Genomic DNA, 25,853 nt, shown 5'->3' with positions numbered 1-25,853 from the left:
AAAAACAACTTTGAAGTATCTAAATCTGACATTCCAGAGACCTTAGTGGGCAGAGGCCGCTCTTGGCAAGTCTGACAATCTGAGTTTGATCCTGGTGATCCTCATGGTGGAGGCGGAGGTAGACTCCTGAAACTTGTCACCTGACGTCCGCAATCATGATTGGCACATATAGACAGATGCACACAAACAAACAAGCCCATGCACACTAAAATCTTTCTGTGTGAAACACTTAATCTGTAACATTGCTGAAGTTTATATTTATATTAAATACTTAACCTTTTGTGCACATTTACAAAATGTGATGCCAACTTTGTTTTCATTAGTTGTCTGCTTTGGTAAGACTCCCTTCTGGAGAAGATTACAATTTGAAGCTGAGGTTGCTTCACCCTGTAGTACCGGAGCAGAGCACGTTTAAAGTGCTTTCAACAAAGGTAAGCAAGTTGGAAACTGTAACCTAAAACAGTAGTGTCTGCCAGACAGACACTGGTAGATGAGATGGTCCAGGTACAGTAGGCTGTAGTCCCGACTCCCAGTGTGCTAGAGTCAAACCCAGGGTTTGTGTGTGCTCGGCAAGTACTCTCCCACAAGTCTACATCGTAAATCTTGTAGCTCCTTTTAAGACACACATTAAGTTAAAAGGGATAAGTAAATAAGAACAAAGATCTTTTTTAATTACATTTTTCTTTTGCTCTTCACCCTATTTTCTTTTATAATAGGGTGGGTCTATAACTGTACTGCAGCTCCCTTGGTTTTATTTAGCTTGGCTGACCAGTGAGCCTCCGGAATCTGCCTGTTTCTGCCATACCAGCTCTGAGACTAAGGGCAAACGACACAGCTGCATTGTCTGTGTCTGATGGGAATCTAAACTTGTGTCCTCATGCATGCAGAGCAAACACCTTAAAAATGTGTGTGTGTGTATTTTTGTTGGGGTGCATGCACTTGAGTGTATGTGTGTATATTTGTGTTGGGGTGCATGCACATGAGTGTATGTGTGTGTATTTGTGTTGGTGCATGCACTTGAGTGTATGTGTGTGTATTTGTGTTGGGGTGCATGCACTTGAGTGTATGTGTGTGTATTTGTGTTGGGGTGCATGCACTTGAGTGTATGTGTGTGTATTTGTGTTGGGGTGCATGTACATGAGTGCAGGCGCCTAAAGAGAACAGAGGCATTGGATCCCCTTGGAACTGGAGTTATTGTGAGCTGCCCAGTGTGGGTGCTGGGACGTTCTGCAAGAACGATTTATACTTATTGCCACTGAACCATCTCTCCGTTTTAACCAGCCTCTTAAGATTTGATACTCATACGTTTGTCAGTGTGCTCTGTTTTGATGTACACACATCAGTCTCATACAGTTTATAGAAGAGTACTGTAAGGATGAATCTGCAGTTTTAAATTTTTTTTGTTGTTTTAAAAAATTTTTTATTTATTAATTATAGAGTGTTTTGTCTGCATGCCAGAAGAGGGAATCAGATCAAATTACAGATGGTTGTGAGCCACCATATGGTTGCTGGAAATTGAACTCAGGACCTCTGGAAGAACAGCCAGTGCTCTTAACCTCTGAGCCATCTTTCCAGCCCCTTAAATTTTATTAAGCTGAATATAGGTTATCTTATTAAGAGGAAATGCTGAATATATTTGAATTATAATTTGATTATATAGTTTAAATTCCTGTTTATTTTAAAAATAAGATTACACAATTTTTAGAGTATTAAATATTTCAAAGAGGAGGGTAGTAGTGTAACTTAATAGAGAATATAAAATTGAAAATAAAAATTGCAGGGTATGGTAGTGCATACATGTAATCCCAGCATCCAGGAGGCTAGGGTGAGAGGATTGATGTGAGTTTAAGTCAAGCCTGGGCTACAGAGTTATTTTCAGATCTGCATGGGTTCGGTAGAGTAAGACCCTCACTTAAAAAAAAGAAAAGAAAAAGAAGAAAAATACAATAAAATGTGTGACTTGTGTGATCCAAAAGGAAGGGAAATATTTGTCCTTTAAGAAATGTTTGGTGCTGGGTGGTGGTGACACGCATTTAATCCCAGCATTCGGAGACAGAAGCAGGTGAGTCTTGAGTTCGAGGCCAGCCTGGTCTACAAGAGCTAGTTCCAGGACAGGCTCCAAAGCTACATAGAAACCCTGTCTCCTAAAACCTAAAGAAAAAAGAAAAGAAATAAAGAAACATCTTGCTTATCGGGAACAAAGTTGATGAATAATGAGGCCGCTACATGACAGAGTGCTCTGTGTGACACACAGTGAGAGGAGAGTCGGCCAGTATTTCAACTGCTGGGCCCACCCACATAGAGTTAAAGTTGTTCAGTAATAGAACTTTGAGTTGTCAGTCACAAAACTGGGGAGATTATGAAAGGCAGGTGAGGAGATGGTGAGTTTGCATTGTGTATTTGTTGATCATATTTTAGTTGTTTTGGTTTTTAAGTCCAAGACTGAATTCAAAGTGTCGTTCTCCTGCCTGGACTTTAGAAGGCTGAAATTCAGGTATTGTCCTTTGTTCTGTGCCCCCCCCCCCCGCCCCGCTAGGCATTGAATATAAGGCCTTGTTTAAGCTCACAGACAATATACTTAGGTATGTTCCCAGCCCGTGAGATTCTTACTGCATGTCTATCTGAAGTAATTTGAGTAAGAATGAAGAGATGAGTGACGTAAGAACTTGTATTTCACATATTTGACATATAAATGCAGCTTGTGTTTCAGCTAAACTAATTTTTTAGTATAAGTATGCTCACTCTATTTGCTGAATTTGGTAGTTGTCCCCTTATATGCATAGTGTTCAGTGACACCTGTGTAATGGAAGGATCTGAATTGGAGTCAGATTTAACCCTGTGGAGTTGATTCAGTAAATGTTTTACACAGAGAAAGAAAACGAGCTCACGGACTTTCAACGCTTTCCCCAAATTTACATTAAAAAGTGCTTGCTGTCATGGTGGTGTCGCATGCCTGTATCTTTACAGAAATAAATTGAAATCTTTGATCATTTCCCTTTTCAAACAGCAGAGGGTGGCAGTGTGCTAGGATCATGGTTCAGTGAGTAAGAGCTGGCCACACAAATGTGAGGCCCAGATTTCTAGAACCTACATAAAATCAGGTGGGTGTGGTGGCTGCCTGTGATTCTCAGCATCCAGGAGATGGAGGTAGGGAATCCCCAGAGCAAAATGTCATAGTAGCTAAAATGCTGTGCTCTGAGTTCAGTGGGAGATCCCACCTCCAAATAGAAGGTGGAGAGTGATGGAAAAGACCTTTGATGTCATCTTTGCGCATGCGTGTGTGCACACTCACACAGCATGCAAATATATAATGTGGATAGTAATCTTAGGTGCTTCTGTTAAGTAAGATGGCGTATCTAAAGCACTAAACACATAGTACTAAATAAATGCTATTTACTCTCATAATCCAGATTTTATTGTAGCTATGAAACAGTACATGCAGACCATAGGAGAGGTGGCAGAGTATACAAAACTGCTGCTACCACTGATGACATGTGAGCATATTTCCAAGATCTTTCAAACAGAACATGTACCATAATCAACTGATGACATTTTAGCATGCATTCTTCTGAATAACCAGCCTTTTCTCAGTATGCACAATGTACACTGGAATGTTGTTGCTCTAAGGCGGAGCCTTCAAGAAAAGTAGTACAAAATAGAGATTTGGGTGGCAAGTCATAGCACAATGGGAGGGAAGAACCAAAGCTTTATCTAGTGCATGACACATTGTGCTGTCTTGATACTTGGTAAATGTTAGAATTAAGCAGATAGAAGAAGTGGGGAGAACCAGTTTCCTGTAAATTCCCCTCTGACGTGGTCATAACATGGTTGTGCACACCCCCACTACACAAAATAAGCAAAACTAAAATGTAAAGAGGTGATTATTAAGTGATTCAGTGTAAGAGTAAAGGTAGATTATTGAGTCTTCTCACAGGGGGCCTGAGCAACTGCTCTAACACTAAGGGATTTGATATGCCTGTTGACTGCAAAGACCAGAGTAAGAGAATGCTGGGAAGGCGTCATCCTGAAGACAAAGAATTGCTACATACAACCATGAAGCGATGGTTTGTAGAAGGGTGCCAGGAAGCTGCCATAGTTCTTCAGGCCCTGAGAAAGATCCTTCTACCACCAGCCTGTAGTGGTTGGTGAGAGGGACCTTACTGCTTCGTAAGGAAGTGTCTGCATGCCATGATGCTTAGGAGTGGTGCTGGAGGAGTTGTCTTTCTTCGGGAAGACTTGAGTTCTTGTACAAAGAGTCCTCAGGGGCCGGGCGGTGGTGGCGCACGCCTTTAATCCCAGCACTCGGGAGGCAGAGGCAGGCGGATCTCTGTGAGTTCAAGACCAGCCTGGTCTACAAGAGCTAGTTCCAGGACAGGCTCCAAAGCTACAGAGAAACCCTGTCTCGAAAAACCAAAAAAAAAAAAAAAAAGTCCTCAGGGGTGGATGGTGGCATTTATGCCATTTAATGCTGGGAACTGATAACCCAGCACAGTGTGCATTCTTACAGATGACTTGTAGATGCTGCTTTGAGATATACTATCTCGAAAGCTTTTTCTGTGCTCTTGAAAATAATATTTAGGCTGAGTGGTGGTGGCACAGGCCTTTAATCCCAGCACTTGGGAGGCAGAGGCAGATGGGTCTCTATGAGTTTGAGGCTAGTCTGGTCTACAGAGTTCCAGGACAGGCTTCAGAGTTACAGAGAAACCCTGTCTCAAAAAATAATCATCATCATAATAATATTTAAATTAACTACCAAAGCTCTAGGATAATTGTGTGTGGTAGGGTTGGATGCGTGTACATGTATGTGTGCGTGTGTTTGAAGGCCAGGTCAGCATCTGGTGCCTTCCTCAACTCAGCCTTTTCAGACAGGGTCTCTCACTGAACCTGGAGCTCATTGATTGGCTAGATTAGTTGGCCAGCAAACGTCCAGGATCCCTGCTCCTGTCTCCATTTCCTTAGCTCTGGGATTACAAGATTATGCTTCCATGCTTGTGGGGCAAGCATCTTAACACCCAAACCATCTTCTCAAACTTTCTCTTTCTCTCTCTCTCTCTCTCTCTCTCTCTCTCTCTCTCTCTCTCTCTCTCTCTCTCTCTCTCTCCTCTCCCTCTCTTCTTTCTTTTTCTTTTCTTTTCTTTTTTTTTTGGCAGGATTTCTCTGTAACAGCTCTGACTGTCCTGGAACTCGCTTTGTAGACCTGGCTAGCCTCAAACTCACAGTGATTCTCTTGCCCCTGTCTGTTGAATGCTAGAATTAAAGGCATGTGCAACCACTGCCTGGCATCATCTTAAACTTTCAGGAAATTTCACTTAAAAACAAGTTGGGTCATTAATGGGTTACAATGAAAACATTTCTGAAACTAGATAAGTAATTCTAAAACTATCTACTGGGATCCTTAAGACTTATGCTTCGTTTTAAAAATCATCTACAAATTGAAAATGAAGTAAATGTAAAGGAATTCATAGACAGTTCTCCCCAACTTGCCTTAAGTAACTGTTGCCTGCATGCTGCTGTCCTAGTGGTGGAGTGAGTGTAACTTCAAGTTCAGGTCAGCTTGATTGGGGATGTTGCTAAGAGATTTGGCTTTGTAAAGGCCTCTTTGTTCATACCCCACAAATGCTTAGGTTACAGTAGCTTTCCGTAAACGTTAGTGCTAGTTTGTGCTGCTCTTCAGGTGAAACAGGAACGTGGTACATAAATTTGATGGGAGTCATTAGCTCACCAAGCTAGACTTATATGCAGTCTTTGGTCACACAGTGCCCTGCCAAGGTCAGTAGATGCCTGTTTATGTCTCCTCAGGAAGAGTTGTACAATGCAGCATTTAGTCTGTCAGGAGACGGGGATATAAGTAAGGAGGAATGCCAACCTTGATTAGAGAAAAGAGCAGCCAATACTCTTAGTCTCTGTGCCTGTGCGTGGTACCCAGCACCCCTACCAGGCTGCTCACAATGTCTTGTATCTTTAGCTCTACGGAACTAGGCTCTCTTTTTCTGCCCTGAAGGCACTGCACACACATGGTTGTGCATGCACACACAAAGCTAAGAAATAAAAGTAAAGTTTTTTAAATGTATGCACCCTAAAGCTATTTGATATTATATGTGAAATGATCCTCAAGCTGTGTGTCTAAAATTATCTGAAACATAAATGAATCTGTTTGAGCTTTTGACCTAATCCCAAGACATTATTTAAAAGCAAAAACTATTTTTAAAATAAAGTCTAAAATCTGAACCTTTTCTTGTTCCAACCATAGGAGATTATACAATTGTTGTACAATTGTATAATTGTTGTATAATAATATAATTGGTTGTACTATTTTATAGAATGGCATAAGTTCCTCTGAAGCAAATGAAACAGATGTGTGTGTGTGAGAATGTAGGGTTGAGAACCATGTTATATCAGAGGTCGTTGGTGACATTTGCTCTGTGAGAATCTATTGCAGGGGGTTGTTAGAATTCCTGAGTTTCTTCTCATTAGGTGTCTGTGTCTTTTCCATTTACCAACCTTAGAGCAAAGATCAGTGTCTCTTGCTGTTGTCAAATGTGCCTTGAATGGCAGAATCATTCCTCTTCTTTTGTAGAAGAATAATAAAGCATTTAGACTTCAAGACCCTTCAAAAAAATCTATTTAGAGAGAGCAAGCACATTGTATACACATGCATATGGAGGTCAGAGGACAATCTTGGAAATCATTCTCTCCTCATGTATGTGGGTTCCATGGACTATCAGGCTTAGCAGCAAAGCACCTTTATCCACTGGGCCCTCTCATTGACCCGAATTTCAAGACTTAATTGTAGCTCATATGATATGTGTGTTGTTTTGAAGGGTAAAATGTTAAGAGTAGAAACAAAATAAATGTTTCATAATTCTTCTGATTTAACTTTGTATAATTTAGGTAAACTGTCAAAGACACTATTAATTCTTATGAAAGTTTGATGACTTAAGAAAATTGCATTTTTACTCTTTTATGTATGTTACATTGAGTAATGGATTTTATTTGTGTTTCCTTCAGATTGAAATTAAAATGAAAAAGCCAGAGGCTGTGAGATGGGAGAAGCTAGAAGGGCACGGAGATGAGCCCACACCAAAGCAGTTCATAGCAGGTTTGTGTTTTGGCCTTGCTGAGGCTTAAGTGCATTGTGTAGTTGAAATTAAATAATGATGAGCAAATGAGCATTCTCCCTACTTCTTTATTTATGAAAGAAGTTATTCTAATTTCTGAAGCTTGAACACAGACAAATGGTGTCAGAGCCACAGAAGAGTTGGAGTTATTCACTGTTAGTCTGTGGCTCTGAGCAGCCTATCATGTGGTAAGGTAGTCTGCATCACTGAGTATCTCTTCCCTTCCCGCTTCCACCTTTATTCCTTTCTATTTCTCCAACTGATTTCCTAGAATTCAGAACTCTCACCTCTGGTTTCCTAGAATTTCAGAACTCCACAGAGCAGGGCATTTGGACTATTTCTGTTGCAAATATAGAGATGGACACAAACCAGTAAAGGAGTGCCTGGACGAGAAGACAGCTCGGGTTGATTTTTGTATTATCCTTGTATGCAGAAATCTGTTCTAAGCATATATAACCAGCAGATAAGCATCTTTAACTAGTGGAATAATTAATCTGGGGGACCCTCTTAGAACTGCAGCCAAAGATTGTATCTTAGTCTAATTGCCTCATTACTGAATAGGGAGATTTTTTTTTTTTGTTTATTTCGTTTCTTTTTATTTAATACTCTGATCTAATCGCTGAAATAAGCCAATAGTGCATCTCAGCTATTTTCATATTTTTACCCCTTTTGTAGTAGAAAACACATTTGCGCAGCAGCTTTTAGGAGGTCAGTTATCAACAGATTCCATGTGCATGCATGCACGCGTGTGTGTGAATTAATTTCATGTGTGTATAGAAGTTGCAAGAATAAAAGTGTTTCGTCCCCCTCAGTGATAGAATTTCAACTAATCTGTAGCAAAGATAGTAAAACCAGGAGAGACAGTGGCAGATGATTTCCTGTTGCTTCTTTAAAGGCCGTCTGGTCTCCTGGGACTGACTCCCAGATGTCTGGGGCCGAGGTTTATATAGTGAACGGCTGTGTAATAAATACAGCACATAATAGTCACCCAGTGTCATTTCTTCCATTTTGTAGGCTCGGATCACCTAGGATTTGTGGAGGACTAAGATGCAGGGCTTTAGAGTATGGGTGTGGTAACTGTTACTGCTTCCCGTGGGCACATTCGCCAGCAGTGGAGGTGATCTGCGTCACAGTTGTCTAATAAAGTAGTGAACAAGAGACTTTGATTACGCTCAGGAGTTCACACGCCATCTCTAATTATTCAAGTTGTTCTGAGATTAAATACCATGTATGAGTGTGTGTGTAGGATTTTTCTAAACGGAATCCCTTAGAAATTCACGATGCTTTCCCCTCTGTCCTGTTGTGTTTTGTGAGGAATTAATATGCTTGTCAGATCCTGTGTACTGCAAGCTGGAAACTGTAGATAAGGGCAAGTCACTTAACCTAACTGGGCCAGCGTTCTTATCTGTAGAATAGAGATTAAAACTTCATTCCCATTCTTCCTGGGAGTCAGCATTAGAATTAATTAAATCCATGTTCCCGGCTCCTTAACCGTGTTATACAGTTTTTTGTTTTCTTTGGCTACCAGTGAAAATGTACAGAGACAGCATTTCCAGTAGAGGGAAGCAACATTTAGAATGTTGAAATATATGTTTTAAACATATATATGATGTTTAAAGCAACACACTCACACATACACCCTGAGTAAAACTAAACCAGGTCTTCCTGGGTTTGTTTTGGTGAAGGATGGGTAAATAAACTGTTTACTGGTAAAGGCACAGGAAACAGAATGAATGTTTGTTTCGTAGTTTCTCAACTGTTTTTAGGAAAGGGCTGTAGAAAGACATTGCTGGAGAAGAAACATTTAGATTAGTGTCAATGCAGTGTGACACGGAAACTTAGAATAAGCCTCCTTTTATAGTTCCTGCTGCCCCCCTCCCCTCTTCCTCCATTTCTTCCTCCCACTCCTCCCCTCCTCCGCCTCCGTCCCCTCCTCTTGTTGCACCCCTTCTTTCCACACCATCCAGTCCTCAGAGAGGGTAAGGCCTCCCATGGGGAGTCAACAAAGCCTGGCACACCAAGTTGAGACAGGACCAAGCCCCCTTTCTGCCATCAAGGCCGAGCAATGCTTCCCACCATAGGGAATGGGCTTCAAAAAGTCAGTTCATGCACCAGGGATAAATCCTGGCCCCACAAACAGACCAGGCTCCAACACTGTTGCTCACATTTGTCATTCAGAGGGCGTAACTCGGTCCCATGCAGCTTCCCAGCCGTCCAGAGTCCATGAGCTCCCACTAGCTCTCTAGCTCTTTCTGAGGGTTTCCCCATCATGATCTTGCCCCCTGCATCCCTGCCTTACTCAGCTAATCCTTCCTGTCTCTCTTCAACTGGACTCCAGGAGTTTGGCCCAGTGCTTGGCTGTGGATCTCTGCATCTGCTTCCAGCAGTTACTGGATGAAGGTTCTATAGTAATTAAGGCAGCCACCAATCTGATTACAGGAGAAAGTCAGTTCGGGCACCCTCTCCACTATTGCCAGGAGTCTTAGCTGTGGTCATCCTTATAAATTCCTGGGAGTTTCCATGGTATCAGTTTTCTCCCTGATCCCACAATGGCCCCTCTATCAAGGTATCTGTTTCATTGCTTTCCCTGTCTGTCCTTCCCCCAACTTAGCCATCCCGATCCCTTATGTTCCCTCATCCCCTCCTCTCAGCCACCACCCCCTCACCCCGTGCTCCCAAGTTTACCAGAAGATCTCATCTATTTCCCCTTCCCAGGGTGATCCTTGTGTCTCTCTTAGGGTCCTCCTTGTTACTTAGCTTCTCTAGACCTGTGGATTGCTTTTGGGAAGATTGCCATTTTTACTATGTGAATTCTACCTACTCAAGAGCATGAGAGATCTTTCCATTTTCTGTTATCTTCTTCAGTTTCTTTCTTCAAAGACTTTTAAAGTTCTTGTCATCCAGGCCTTTCACTTGTTTGTTTAGAGTTAGCCCAAGATATTTTATACTATTTCTGGTTATTGTAAAGGGTGATGTTTCTCATGAACATTGATGCAAATACTCAAAGTACTGACAAACTGAATCCAAGAACATATCAAAAAAATCACCCACCATGATCAAGTAGGCTTCATCACAGAAATGCAGGGCTGGTTCAACATAGGAAAAATCTGTCAATGTAAACCACTATATAAACATACTGAAAGAAAAAAAACCACATGATCGTCTCATTAGATGCTGGAAAAGCTTTTGACAAAATCTAACACCCCTTCATGATAAAGGTCTTGGAGAGGTCAGGTGTACAAGGAACATTATAAGCATAATAAAGGCAATATAAAACAAGCCTACAGCCAACATCAGACTAAATGGAGAGAAACTCAAAGCGATTCCATTAAAATTAGGAGCAAGACAAGGCTGTTCACTCTCCATATTTATTCAGTATTGCACTTAAAGTTCTAGCTAGAGCAATAAGATAACTAAAGGAGATCAAGAAGTTACAAATTGGAAAGGAAGAAGTCGCTATTTATAGATGATATGATAGTGTAGATGATAAGATAGTGATACATAAGTGAGCCCAAAAATTCTTCTAGGAAACTCTTACACATAAAAACCTTTAACAGTATTGCAGGATATAAGATTAACTCAAAAAAATCAGTAGCCTTCCTATATACAAATGATAAACAGGCTGGGAAAGAAATCAGAAACATCACTCTCCTCTCTTGTTTTTAAGAACTGTAAGCTGTATTGGCCCCTATAGTTGTCGTTTATTGACTACTTGAAGTAGGATTAGGCTGCATTGAGGTGTAAAATGCATACGCAGTTTTTAAGATTTTCATATAAGAAAATCATGTATTTTCCAGTTGACTTCATGTTGAGATACTATTCTTTCTTGCTATGTTAATATATATATTTAAAAATATGTGTATATACATACATATATATATATATATATATATGTTCTTGTCACTTTTATTGTTCATTGTCCTTCAGAAAACTAAGCGATTTATTTCTGATAATACAAATTCTACCCCTTGCCACCTTCTTCCTTTTTACATCCATTAAGATAAAAAATCTTCAGTGTGTGAATGGGAAAGAGTTCTTTGTAAATTCTGTGTCGATTTAATAAATTTATTTTACATTCTGACTGCAGTCCCCCTCCCTCCTCTGCTCACAGTTCCTCCCTCCCACCTCTCTCTGTTCCCATCCCCAATCCACTTCCCCTCCATTTTTGCTTAGGCAAGGCAGGTCTCCCTTGAGTATCAACAAACCATGGCACGTCAAGTTGCAATATGACTAAGCACTTCCCCATGTATTGAGACTGGGAAAGGTGATCCATTATGAGGAGTAGAGCCCCGAAAGCCAGTAAAAGAGTCAGAGAGAGCACCTTCCCACTGTTAGGAGTCTCACAAGAGGACCAAGCTACACAACTGCAACGCATATGCAGAGTGCCTAGGTCAGTCCCAGAAAGGCTCCCTGGTTGTCAGTTCAGTCTCTATGAGCTCGGGCTAGTGAGATGGCTCAGCAGGAGAGGGTGCTTGTTGCCAAGCCTAGTGACATAAGTTTAATTTTAAGGACCACCATATTCATTTAAATAAATAAATCTGATTTTTAAAAAATATTTATTTTTTGTTTTCTGTGTATGAGGTTTTGTTGGATGTTTGTATATGTACCATGTGTGTCTCTGGTACATGTGGAAGTCAGAAGAGAGCACTGTATCTTTTGGAACTGGAGTTAGGACAGTTGTAGGCTGCCATGTGTGTGCTGGAAACTAAACCCAGGTCTTTTGCAATAGCAATAAGTGCTGTTAACTGTTGAGCCATCTCTCCAGTCCCCAATAAATATGTTTTAAAATAAAATTAAAATTATCTCAGTTCCTTTTGATAACCTAGTGCTAAAGCTGTTGATTCATGTATGTGGATTACATTTCTGGCTGTTACTACAGTTTAATTAGATGGTAAACATAGCTGTTCTTAGACATGCTGGGTAATTTTATTTGTTTGTCTGTTCTCCATTTATTTGTGTGCCAAGATCTTAATTTCCTTGGTCTTACAGCATCCCTTGAGTTGCCGTGCCAGTAGTTTTTGTATGCAAGTAGTCTGTATCCACAGAGATACGCAGATTCTGTTGTTTTCTATATTATATAGAAAAGTTTATTGTTATTTTCAGAATGTGTATTAAGATATGGGTAAGTGGACTATTTTCAGCATTCAGGGGCTACTTAATATTTTCTTCTTAATTTTTTCTCATTTTATGTGCTTTGATGTTTTGCCTGAATTATGTCTGTGTGAGGGTGCCATCTCTCCAGCCCCGTGGAGTTACTTAATATTTTTTACTGAAGTAATCCAACGTATGTGTGTGCCTGTGTGTAGGGGTAGGAGATGGAGCATCAACTCACTATTTGGCAGTTAGTTTTATTTTCATAGCATTTCTACATTGAAGGATAGCTAAGTGTATCTCATAGAAAACCTCTACTTCCAATATTAATATTTGAGGGATGGACTGGAAAAATGGTTCAGTGGTTTAGCACACTGGCTGTTCTCATAGACGACTTGGGTTTGGTCCCCAGCACTCACATAGGCAGCTCACAACTACCTGTAACTCCAGTTCTAGAGGACCTGACACCTTCTTGCTAAGGCATTTGAATACATACATACATACATAACACACATAAAACACTCAGGTACACACATGAAATAAAAAAATTTTAAAAGCTTTAGACATTTTAAAATGAGGTATGCTTTTTGGTAGTATTTGGAACTGATTTAAAAGCCTTGAACATGGGAGGCAAGCATTGCCTCTAATGGAGCATCCTAAAAAGTGTGCGCGTGTGAGTACACACTGGTGTTTTATAAATATTTGTTCTGCCTTTTTAAAAAATGTGTTTATTTTATTGGATGTGTATGAGTGTTTTGCTCCCAGGTGTACCCGTGTGTGATGTGTGTGTGATGCCACAGGTCAGAAGTGGGCTTTGGAACTAGAGTTCATGACTGGTCTTGATCTGCCCTGGATATGCTGGTGTAGAGCACAGGTCCTGTGCAAGAACCCAAGCCATGTCTTCAGACCCCATACTGTTGTCAAACCTTTGCTTATTGTCTAAAAACTAGTAATAATAGAACTTTTGGGGAGGGCTGTGCATGCCAGGGCCTGGGACAGCAGTGTAGGTTCATCCTCTCTCCACTTCTCTTAGGTTCTAGTGATTTGAACTTGAGTTATTAGGTTTGTACAGCTGCTCAGCCAGCTCCCAACCATCCTTTAACTTGAATTTTCCTCTCTTTTCTAGTTAATTTTCCTTTTCTATTATTTTCTTTTTTCTTGAGGCAGTTCTCATAGTCTGACCTTAACCATAACAATGTAGTCCAGTCTGGTGTCTAAATTGTGATCTTCTAACTTCAGCTTCTTGAGTAACTTTACTTTCCATGTAAGAAATTTCGTATACTTAACCCAGTTCCCCTTTGATTAACATACAGAATGTTTTCATCTGATTTTGTATATTATATCAAAAGCATATGCTTCAATGAATTACTTTGCTCAGAGGAAGCCTGAAATTTTGCAGTATGCTAAGTGATTCAGTTTTTGAAATGTAGATCTAATTATTGATGTACATAACAAAGAGACCCCTACTGCAAACTTGAAATTCAGTGACCCTAACTACTTGCTAAGATGTTCTGTACACTCACCGTGGTCACAGAATTTGCATGATTCTTGACATAATCAAAGGTGCTGGTGAATCACTTCTGTCCTTCCACTTTGTAGATGTGAAGAACCTGTACCCGTCATCATCTCATTATACCAGGAACTGGGATAAACTGGTGGGTGAGATCAAAGAGGAAGAGAAGAACGAGAAGCTGGAGGGAGATGCAGCTTTAAACAAGTTGTTTCAGCAGATCTACTCAGATGGTTCTGATGAAGTGAAACGCGCCATGAACAAATCATTTGTAAGAAGATGAAGTTTTTTAATATTTCAAATATTTTTTTAATTATAACAGTAAATTTTGTACACTTAAAGTAAGACTGAATAGTGAATTTGAGCCCAAACTGTGTGACCTGGATAGCTAGGAGAGTTTTTGGGTAGACTTTGGCTGAAGATTATTTCTTCAGACTTAAGAGTAGTGGTTGGAGAAGTCCAAAATTTACAGAAGAGACAAGAAACATTTTAGAGTTAGGAGTTAGAAGGCTAAGAAATTCTAAGATTGCCACCATTAATGGGAACTTAGTTTTTAGTTGAATTTGTCACAACGGCTCAATGAGCTCCTACTTTTTGTCTTGTAGAATCATAAATACGTTGTTTTCTTCTTTAAAATGAACATAGAAGGGAAAGTCCCAGAACAGTATTGGGCTGGTAGAAAGTATCTATTTATTAGTCAATGACTTAATTTCTCAATTGATTATGAAAATCAGGCTTTTGCTAGAGGAGCCTAAATATCATCTGAATCTGAGGTCTTATTGGCAATTCACTACTGTAGAACTGTATAAGTTGTTTATTTATGTAGACTTAATGTATGTGTGCTTGTTTTGTATTTATGTATGTATATGCCTGTGGACGTCTATTAGTCTGTATTGCCACATATACGTCGCATTACCTCATTTTCTACATGTCTTGTTTCCTTGGCGGCTGGCTTCCTTCAGCAGCTACATGGCATCTGCCTGACTCCTTCTTTCTCCCTGAATTCAGTTTAGTTTTCCCACCTACCTGTATTCTGCCCTGCCATAAGCCAAACAAGACATATGCACAGCATACAGAGGGGAATCCCACATCAGGGGTCAGAAGAGGGTGTTGGAGCCGCTGAACTGGAATTACAGGCACTTGTCAGCTGTCTTGTGTGTGCTGGGAACTGAACTCTTCTGTAGTCCAGGCTGGTCTGAGATTTGTTGCATGGCCATCAATTCCTCAGTCTCCTTCCTCTATCTCCCCAAGTACCCATGTGCCACCCTACCCAGCCATTATTTTTATTAAAGATACAATCATGAATTTTACAAGGAAAAATAGTGTTTACTCAAATCTTTCCAGGCAAGAAACTAACTCTTGCTATTGACTTCCAAACGTGTGCTAGAGAGAATAGCTGTTATGTCAGGTCAAAGATGATTACAGATCTGCATCCATTTTCATACAGAAAATTGACAGTTAAAATGAGTGATACATATATATATATATATATATATATATATATATATATATATATATTCATAAAGTAAGCCATCTGTGTGGCAACATTGACCTTAAATGTGGAGCTTGCTTCTGTCTCTGGGGGAAAACAGAGCATACTGTCCTTTATGGTTGTTCAGTATAACTAATTGTATAAGGCCAACATAGGGCATAATGAGGAGATACTAAATAATAGCACAGTATTTTACCTTCTATACAGAGAGAAGGGAAATTGTGGTCAGTGAATATTACCAGATTAAAAACTAGTCACTTGTGTGAATTTTATAACTGAGAATCCTCTTAGGAGTAGCTGGTGTTACAGGCTTGTCACATTTAATTTACTCATTTTATTTGAAGCCTGCTGTGTGCCAACCTGCCATGATTAGGACTACAGCATAAGCACTGCCTTCACACGTGTGGTTTAGCTAACTTGTGCTTAGCAGGAAGAGTTGCTTTACTGAGTACCTATTATACGGACTTTTTCCTCGTTATTCCATAAGCAGTACTGTATGACAGTTGCCTGGTATTCCACAGATTTGGATATTCCAGGCACTCTAGAGATGATTTGTAGTGTAGTGGAAAAGTGTGCCTAGGTTATATAAAATTTCTGTGGCATTTTATATTAGAGATTCGTAGCATCTGCAGAGACTGTTGTGTGTGGAGGAACGGTGTGCCAGAGCCCTCTGTGGTTACCAAGGGATCTTTGTTGGTAAAATATAGTCCATGTCTTTGAAGGACTCTCTTCTTTAGTTCTAGTCAATAATGAGAAGTAGACTTGAGGTGAATTCTTAAGTGGATATGATGGTAATACCAGCACTTGGATGATAAGACAAGGCTGTGAGTTCAAGGTCAGTCTGAGCTACAGAGCAAGACTGTCTCAAAAACAAACATGAAAAGGAAAGGAAGCAGTTCTTAAACTGCAAAAGTGCTGTGTGTATTGATGGTAGTTATATAGAAGATTGATTATATGGGAATACAACCTGGTAACTATGAGTCTTAAGAAAATTGGCTGGTTGAGCTGGTTGCGGTGGTGTGCACCTTCAATCCCAGGAGGCAGAGGCAGGTGGATCTCTGAGCTTGAGGCCAAGCCAGGTCTACAGAGAGAGTTCCAGGACAGGTAAGGCTGTTACAGAGAAACCCTGTCTAGAAAATCAAAAACAAAAAACCAAGTTTGTTGGTTGGCAAGTTAGTGGTGTGCTTGCTGCCAAACATGATCACCTGACTTCAATTCCTGGGTCGCTTGCAATGGAGAGAGAGATCTGACTTCCACAAGTTGTCTTCTGGCCTCTACATGTGTGCCATGGCATGCCCGTGCCTATAAACATACGTACATACACATACACTAACTAAATGTAATTTAAAAATAAGAGTCAAAGACCACCAAGAGGTGCTGACATTCACGTTTGGAAGACTGGGGACTATAATAGCAGTCCATGCAACGGAACTCAAAGGAGTTTGCAGAAGGCATTAGTTATCTTGAGGTTCCAGTTCCAAAGGGTACACAACTTCCTGTGTGTGTTTGTAATACAGGCAATTAAAAGATTGCAGGTTTCAGGAATTCACACCCTACTCTGCTAGGATCCATGTCAGTGAGTCTTTATCACAACAAATGCGTGGAAGTTCTAGTTCTTTAGAAGTGCGACCCTTAGCCTTTAACAGATGAGCTACCTCTCCAGTCCAAGTTTTTAATAATATTCTGTATTGCATAACACTTGGCCACGAAAAATCTGTTGGGTGATTTTCGTTATTAGGTAACATCTTTCTGTGTGTTTATACCAATCAGGCATGTACTGACCTTTTGACCTCTACCAGTAGCCTGACAGGACTTCTCGGTATCACCAAGAGACAGAAGATGTTTGATGCTGCTGCAAGTGTAGTGTAAAATATACACATATTTATATGTATATTGTGAAATATACTAGATTCTTATCGTAATTTTAGAATATACATATATGTATTTATGTATATTATCTTGGGGTTGTAGTTCCAAAGGGTATACAACTTTTTGTGCTTGTTAGTAATATAGCCAATTAAAAGATTGCAGGTTTCAGGAATTCACATCATATTCTGCTGTGATCCATCAGTGAGTCTTTTATTACAACAAATGCATGGAAATTCTATTTTGTGTGTGTGTGTGTGTGTGTGTCAGTATTTATATGAATATTCTAAAATTACAATAAAAATATAGTTTAGTAAACTAGTCAAGCTAATAATTATTGTCAAGTATTATATAATTGTATGAGTTGTCCTTTTATCTGGCTTGCAGCTCAGTGAGTGTGAACTAGAGTTGTGTGTTGTATTGTGGATATTATTAATGGTTTTGACCACTAGGCAGTCAAAATTCTTTGGCTGTGTTGTAATCTTATGACATCACTATTGCATGAGCAGTTCATTGCTGACCAAAACATTTTTATGAAGTGTATGACTCTTCACATGCTAGAATTGTTGATGGGTTGTGTATTCATTACCTTACAGTAGACACCCAGTTCACAGGATGTTGACTTGTGTACCTCTGTTGTGTGTGCCTTAATTAAAAAAAGGAAACATTCAGAGTACAATAGAGTGTGTTTGACTGAGAGAGAACATTAAATGGGGATCCTTAAAATTCTGTTTAACTGATGTAGAAAGTATATTTTGCCTGGCTTTTACTGTCTTCATCCAAAAAAAAAAAAAAAAAAAGATTGTCATTTTGAGGGGAAGGAATTTTATTTTCATTTGCAGGTGAGTTTTCCATGCCATGTTTCTACTAATTAGCAGAGTAACGGCCCTTAGTATGGCAGTGTATGCACAGGGTGTCCCGATTACTCTAGAGTTGTCATTTGTCGGGTGTTTGGTCCATTTCAAGGAAAATACTGAATTTTGATACATAATGCAGGAGTGAACTTTTTTTTTTGTTTGTTTGTTTCAGATGGAGTCTGGTGGTACAGTCTTGAGCACCAACTGGTCTGATGTAGGTAAAAGAAAAGTTGAAATCAACCCCCCTGATGATATGGAATGGAAACAGTACTAAATAAATGAGTTTGCTATCACAGCATTGTGTTGTTCACGAGTGCCATTGAGTGCTTTAGCACACTCTTGAATTTTGAACAATATCTTTTTGAAAGATTAAACCTTTGTCTCTGTGGTTAAGGAATGATTTTCCTGCAAGTATTCTAAAGAGTGATGATCACATCTTATCACTTCTGTCCATAAGGATTTCACCCGTCCTGAAACTGAATGAAATGTCATTTGTTCCTAGATAGATGCTCTGTCTACTTATGTGAAGTGGAGAAATCTTTAATAACATCTTGGGTAATTGCCTTATTTTTGATGCAGTGTTCTGTTAATAATTTATTAGACCTGGCAACTTTTTGTGGGCATACATTTTTCAACTTCAGTGTTGTATTTACTTTTAAGAGCTGCTTTTGAATGAGTTATAAATATAATTTTTCCATGAAGGTTGGTTTATTTACCTTTCTCTTAAGTTTTTACTGAGAACATAGAGAAATTACTGCAGAGAATTTCCTCATATGGTTTTTATGAGAATTATTTGTAATTGCACCCAGATTTTGTTTCTCCCTTCCAAATTCCAAAATAAAGTATATATTCTGGAGTTTACTTTCACGCAGATTTAACCGTCCCGAAGGTGATCTGGAGTGGAGGCCAAGAGAGGCCTCGGGACACACAGCTGCGCTGCTTCTGCTCTGCCACGATGGCTTTGGCTCTAGTACTTTGGTGTTTTGCTACTTTGAGTGTAAATTAATATGCATGTGGTTAGTATTTTTGTGTTAGTATTATCTTTGAGGATAATAAAAATTAAAAGACATCATCAATTTCAGAGTTTATAATATAGCTGAGAGAAGGCTAAAATCCAGGAAAGGGTTACAAAATGGTTGAATTTTGGACAGAAAAGCTTTGAAATCAAAAAATGTGTTCATTCACCATAGGTGACCTGCAGATTGGGCATCATTTTCTCAACCTTTACAGTGTAGTGGTGGGTGTATGTTCTAGGTGTGGCAGGCATTTTTGTGGTCAGGCATTCTCTTGTCTCCTCAGAGCTGATGAGGAAGTGCATGACAGACATGTTGGCAAGCATTTTATTTATCTGTAGGAGGCATAGGAATTTGGCTTCTTCCTTTCAGCCCTCAATAGTACGTGTTAGAATTCAGACAGTTGCAGTGAGCAGGTTCCATACCATTTGTTAATGGCTGTGGAAGCATGCAGGAACGGGAACATAGGCGAGGCTGCCTGTGAGTTCCTGTATGCTGGCTACTGGCATCAAGGTTCACACTGCCGCCCTGACTTATGCGCTGGTGTCACGTGGCCTTTGCCCACATAGAGCTGCAGGCCACTGCCGTGCTCTTGAGGGCAAAGGGCAAGGTGAGAGTGACTTTGCTAGAGCGGAGTTCCAGGGTCTCCTCCGGGTTGTGCTCTGCAGGTTAAATTTTTCTCAGTGTTGATCCCGAGTGCCAGGGAGACCTGCTACAGAAGCAATTTAATAAGCTTTCAAGAATCCAGAGTCCAATCTCTGTCTTCCTAATTTCCAGGAGTTTAGCCTTTTTTGCCCCCAAAATTGTTTTTATTTTATGTGTATGTATGTGTGTATAGTGTGTTTGTGTATGAGTGTGCACACGCAGTGACACAGAGGCCAGAAGAAGGGTGAAAGAGTCTCTGGAAATAGACTTACAGACACTTGTGGTAGATCCTCCATGTGGGTGCTGGTAATCAAACCTGGACTCTCTGCAAAAGCGGCAAGTGTGCTTAATGCCAGAGCCACCCTGTTTTAACCCTTTATGTCTTAATTCCTTTATTAAATAATATCTAGAGTCTTAGAAATTATAACTAATATTTTGTGAATATAAATCAGTTTTACCATTCAACTTTAAGAGTTTTTATGTTTGGTATTTTTGCATTATTTCTAAAGCTATATTATATAGAGATGCTTATCCATTAACTCCATTTGCTTCACATTGTTGAGGATTTTGCTGAAGTAAATGGACTTCCTAATGTATGACTAAAAGCATTATAAAATATATCTAAGTACATTAGATTTATCTGTCAAAGGAATTTTGAGAAATGGGTCAGGCTTGCCCAAAAGTGCCCATTCCAGAGTACTGCGTGTTTCCCTATTTCAGATCATGGAAGCCTATAAATTTCCACAGTTCTGAATAATTTATTGTCTACTCTCTCAGTGTACCTATTAATTGCTTTGTCTTTTTAGACTTTCCTGTTTATTTCTCAAGTTTTGCTTCTTTTAGTGTCTTAAATTAGCCTCATATTGTCACCTTGGACTCCAGTCCTCGTCCTCTACCTTCCAAGAGCTCTATTACCACATCTGAAGCATGCTCTCCCCTCCCCCTTTTCTCTCTCAGAGCTTAGGGAATTAAAGTACTATGGTGTTCTGAATTTTCTGATAAGCCTTGGGTTATTTAGAGACTATCTTTTGCTCTAAATCCTTCTAAAATACATTTGTCTAAAATGATAAACTAGAAAATATATTTGTAGTGAAGTAGCGTGCACCTGAATGGGGGCAGCACACAAAGGATTTAGAATGTGAAAAGATGTTCAGATTCACACATAATTAAAGACAAAAAAGAAATCGGCTGAAGGCATAATTTATACACTCAAAACAGTGGCAAAGATGAGCAGGTTCGATGCTGGAGGAGGAGCTTTGTGGTAGAGTGTGTGCTGCTAGTGGAGATTTGGTCTCTCCCCTTCTTCCTCTCCGTGTAGAACAGGCTATCCTGGTGTGAACATAGTTGGTCCAAAACTATCCTACAACTTGAGGCAACTCTCCTGCCTGGCTTCTGAGTTCAAGGATTGCAGAGGATCTAGGATTTCAAGGCTGGCCTGGGTTACATGATGTCTGGCATTGCAGCACAGGTCTTAGAGCTGGAGGTTGCCTGATGCATTTGCCACATGCTGAGGCAACTTTGCAATGGCACAGTGGGCACATCCAGAGAGTGAGGCCCCTAGATTCCATGTTAACACACGCACGTATGTACGCACGCATGCGCGTACACACACACGCGCACGCGCGTGTCTCCAAATTTTTCCAAAATTTGTTTGGAATGACAGTAAATGTTAGCACACAACAGATGGAACAGAAATTAGAATTTGTACATGTATCAGGAATTATAGTATACTTTTTACTGTGGATACCCTGATGATATGGATGTGAATTAATTTACATTGTTGTGTATTTTCAGGAAATTCTCAATTTAGTACTCATTATTTCTGCCCTTTCTTCCTTATATTCCAAATTACAAGCAATATCGAATTATTGTAATCTTTGCTTACCAAAGCAGTTTTCTTAGAATAAAGTACAGTTACAGCAGAATAAATATGGAGATGAGATTGGATTGCACAGAATGACTGGTTGTGAACAGGGCCTTAAGGATAAGTGTGGTGTAGGGTTTTATATTTAATGGTTTTCTTAAAACCAGATGTGCAGAACAGATTTTATGGGCCATCTGCTAAGACTAAAGGTAGTGTGAAATCTCTCGTTCCTGCAACCATATATTTGCATTCCTGCCTGTCAAGATGGGGAGACAAAGGAAAACGGATGGGAAGTCTAGAGCTGGGGTGGATCTTAAATACTCTCTGGTCCAAAGCTTTGGCGGGGGCGGGGGCGGGGGCAACCTATAAGCAAGTGTTCTCATAGCCTCTCTTTTTGATAGTGGTTTCTGAATCTTAACTCACCTAATCTAGTGACATCACGGTTTCTCGAAATATCAGGCAGCCGGAATTATGGCATTGGGAAGGTGCTTTGCACAATATTTAGGATAAATTTTACCTGGAAAGCTTGGTTGAGGGTCAGTTGTTTCAGTTTCGAATGTAGACTTTGGCTTCTGTCCTGAAGGCTTGAGTTACTAGGTCTGGGTTGTGTAGTGAGTGTGCTGGTTTTGAAGCAGTCGGCCTTGGGAGGGTGATTTAGTGAAGGAGAAAATAAACAACCTCCAGGTCTCCCAGGTATCTCAGTTCCTATCCTCCAGTAAAAATTAGATGGCAGGGCTGGGAGCTAAAAAGATGCTCGTGGAGTTTAGAGCACTTACTGCTCTTGAAGAGGACCTGGGTTCAGTTCCTAGCATCTACACAGTGGCTAACAACTACCTCTTCTGGCCTCCCCGGTCACCAGGCATGCACACAGTATACATACATACATGCAAGGAAACACTCATTTACCTGAAAAAATAAGACAGCTGTGCCTATAGGCTATTGGTAGAGCACTTTCCTAGTATGTTTGAGGGCTTGGGTTCAATTCCCAATGATACTGAAGATTTTGTTTGTTTTTGTAAGGTAAAGGAGAGTTGTTCAATGGTTATTTTGAACCTTGGGGACTTTCGTATGAAGTCATTGAGTCAGAGTCTGGCAGTGCACATGAAAGGAAACCTGCCATTGCAGTCATGGTGAAGCATTGAAGACAGGGATTTGGGCAAGACACAAGTCTGTCTCTACCTTGTGTTCAAATGGAGCAGAGAACAGCAGAGGACCATGCTAGAGTCACAATGAGGCACTGTTTCTGTTACTGCCTATGTGCTGTGCATTGGCACAGAATGACTAAGGTGTGAATGCTGGTTGAATAGGCCGAGAGAAGTTTGGTAGTGTATACTTATGGAGATCCTTTTTTTAAATTGGTTGCTTTTACTACTTTTATACTTAGTAATAGGGATATGTTGGCTTGTTTATTTTGAGATAGGGTCTTTAGGACAGGCTGGACTCACACTTTTAGGAAGCTTCCTGCCTTGGCTTCTCAGTGCTGTGTTTACAGACATTGCACCATGTCTGGTTTCTGGAATCTGCTAAGAGAAATTCCATGCTTGACTAGTTGTTCCAGGTTTTTGGACTCGTGTCACTATAAGTCAAACTCATTATAAAAAGATAGGCAATAGTGTAGGCTAATTAAAGGTAGGCCTTTGAAAAGAAAATTCTTTGCTAGGAAATGATCCACTTTTTGGAATGACAAAGGATAGGAAGCCAAAGTAGTCACATTTCAAAAAAGTAAAATAATTGCAAATACATCTGCATACATCAAGTCAGTTTAAAAGGTACATACAGGTATTTCTTCCAGAGTGTTTTGTTGCTTTTATAAGTTCTGTTACTATCTACAGAAGAGGATTAAAAAGGTGTGTGTGTGTGTGTGTGTGTGTGTGTGTGTGTGTGTGTGTCTGTCAGTCAGTTTTCTGGTGTTCCAAATGAGTTGTTAGGAATCATGGGTGAAGAGAAGGTTAAGAAAGAAAGGAGCAACTTTAGCATAGTGTGGGTTTATTATTTCCAGTCCTAGTACTAATGGTTGTCTTTCTGGTAGTAACATACCGTACCATACTAGGGACTGACTCCTGTATTTTATATAAAAACAACTAAGATGTGAAAAGGGTTTGGTGACATAAATGTCTTGGAAAATAGTGTTAACTATTTGCTAAGCTTAGATTATCATGCACAAATCTATATTTAATATATACATATGTATATATTCATACATATCTAAAAACTGAATTAAATATATTTGAATATAAACAGTTTAAATAACCTATGGTGATTCCTCCAGTTAGTTAAAACTAACTTGTTCTATAAATTTAAGTTCTGGATCTTTTCTTAAAATGAAATACACTTGTATATTCGTGTAGAATATGAGCATGAGTATACACACACACATACATACACACACATACACACAAACGCACTGTTTAAAAGGAGTTCAGCTTTCTTTCATAACAAACACTCTATGCATTATAAAGTGTTTTGTGGTTTTCTTTTTTTGCTAAAGCTGGTGTCATTGTTCAGATTTGCACTTTTGTGTTTGTAGTATACCATTGAACTAGTAATGCATGTAGGCTTTGTCAGTTCCTCCCTACCCCCGATAAATCAGTTAGCTTTAAAAGTGTGGTCATTTCTATAAAGTACACACTGTTGAACTAATCGATACAGCCAGCTCATACAGAAACAAGCCCCTCAATGCATTTGTGTTTGTAAGATGGAGATCGTATTTCACCGTAATAAAATCTGATGTAAAATAAATGGTTGAGTGGATTGAATAATTTTAGTGTATCTTTTCAATGTTAGAATTATTTGATGTGGTAGGAGAGATGTCGGAATCAGATCTACATGTTTTTTAGACTGGCCACAATGCAATCTGGTATACTTCAGTGATGTAAGTTAATATGACCACACTGATGCAGAAGTGAGGCCTTTCCCCTATTTCCTTTGTGCCTGTTGACACCTGGCACATCAAAGACTGAATTAAGCCACCGTTTGGTTCTGGGTCACCTTAGGACCTTGGGAACCAGCCTACGATGTTCTAGAAGTAATGGTTTACACCACTCCTGAGAAGTAAGTGTCTGAAATATTAGGGCATCCATCATCGACACAAGTGTGCACATACTGGTCAGTGTCCATCAGATTTCAGCATAGCAAAAGTCAGCTGTGTGTAGTTGGGTATTGGCCTGTTGAAGGCAATAGAGGATGAGTACAGAGTCATGGGAAGCTTTTGCTTTTTCTGTGTCCTCTTCCTCTCCTTGAGTCTACTTGACTCTTCAAAGTAGCCTTAATTGTTTTCCTAACACTTGGGCTCTCCTGTCATCTAACCTTGAGACTAACAGCCAAATACTATTTTTTTAACTGTTGATCTCCTTTGTATTCGGTGACATTTTATAACAGTGGTCCCTCATCTGTAAAAACTAAACCACCCCCCCCCTCTCTTCATCTAAAGGTTGTACTTCAACCTGGTCGAACTTCTTGTTTTCATCTCCTTCCATCTGGTAGAACTTTAAAAAGGAAGCAAGTGTCTTGCAGGAGACAGCTTTATTATGGCCTGTGTTCCTTGCTAAGCTGCTCTTTGGCCTCTGGAATGCCTTAGGTTCTCAGGAAAGCTTGACCTGACGTGAAAACCTAACCAGCCATCTCCTTGCCTAGAATTGGATTGGTTCCCACTTGGTATCAAATGCAAGGAGCTTCTGGCTGGTTTTCCATCTTCACATTCCCTTCCGAAGTGCTCCGTTTCCAGTTTGTCCCATGTGGCATCAATGTGTCTGCCCTTTCCTGACATACTCCTTCTGGAACACCCATTCTCTCATTTCACGGTCTAACTCTTGTTGATATGAAGCCCTCAAAGTAGGTGTTCTCTGAGGAGCCCTTTGCTTCATCCTTCCTAGGATGGAATCCTGATGACTAATTTCTTTGATCTTGTTTCTAGAACCCAGTACAAATTATGGGTCTCTGTGGGTACGTGAGCATGAGTAGAACTATATGGCCCACGTTTTGCTTGGAAACCACCTTAAAGATAAAGGAAAGCAACCACCTTAAAGATTAAGCTTGAAAAATTGAATATCTTCTGCCTGAGAATAGCATGGCCAGGATGTCATGTTCTTTAGTCCTCTTTCTTCAGGCACCAGTGCTGTTTATCCCCCTTAGTGAAAGCATTTGATAGCCAGGCTTCACAAATTCTGTGTCTTTCCGGTTTTAATTGACAAACACCGGACAACAGCAATAAGGTTTCTTCAGAATGGGAGTGTGTTGTCACTAAGACCCTTGAGTCATATAAGAGTTTTGTTTGGATAAAAATTCCTCTCAGGAAAGTGTCTGTCTCTCTCTCTCTCTCTCTCTCATTATTAAACACTCCATATCCTGATCTAACACAGTTTCTGGAGACAGTGCTTGCTTCCCTTATGTCAGTAGTA

General features: G+C 39.9%; 1 protein-coding gene across 1 annotated transcript in view; it reads left to right on the top strand.

Annotated features, from left to right (window-relative positions):
• Sugt1 (SGT1 homolog, MIS12 kinetochore complex assembly cochaperone) overlaps positions 1–18,229 on the top strand; it is a 39,298-nt gene extending 21,069 nt beyond the window's left edge. Inside the window, exons 10-13 of the mRNA XM_038310342.2 lie at positions 324–431; positions 7,009–7,099; positions 13,809–13,990; positions 18,107–18,229. Coding sequence (XP_038166270.1) covers positions 324–431; positions 7,009–7,099; positions 13,809–13,990; positions 18,107–18,208 — 483 coding nt within the window. The 3' untranslated portion in view covers positions 18,209–18,229. The remainder of the gene's footprint in view (positions 1–323; positions 432–7,008; positions 7,100–13,808; positions 13,991–18,106) is intronic.
• The last annotated feature ends 7,624 nt before the right edge of the window (positions 18,230–25,853 follow it).

Source organism: Arvicola amphibius, chromosome 13 (genome assembly GCF_903992535.2).
Source record: "Arvicola amphibius chromosome 13, mArvAmp1.2, whole genome shotgun sequence".
NCBI lineage: Eukaryota > Metazoa > Chordata > Mammalia > Rodentia > Cricetidae > Arvicola > Arvicola amphibius.
The sequence above is the reverse complement of the archived record's forward strand: the minus strand, read 5'-3'. Positions and strand labels throughout refer to the sequence as shown.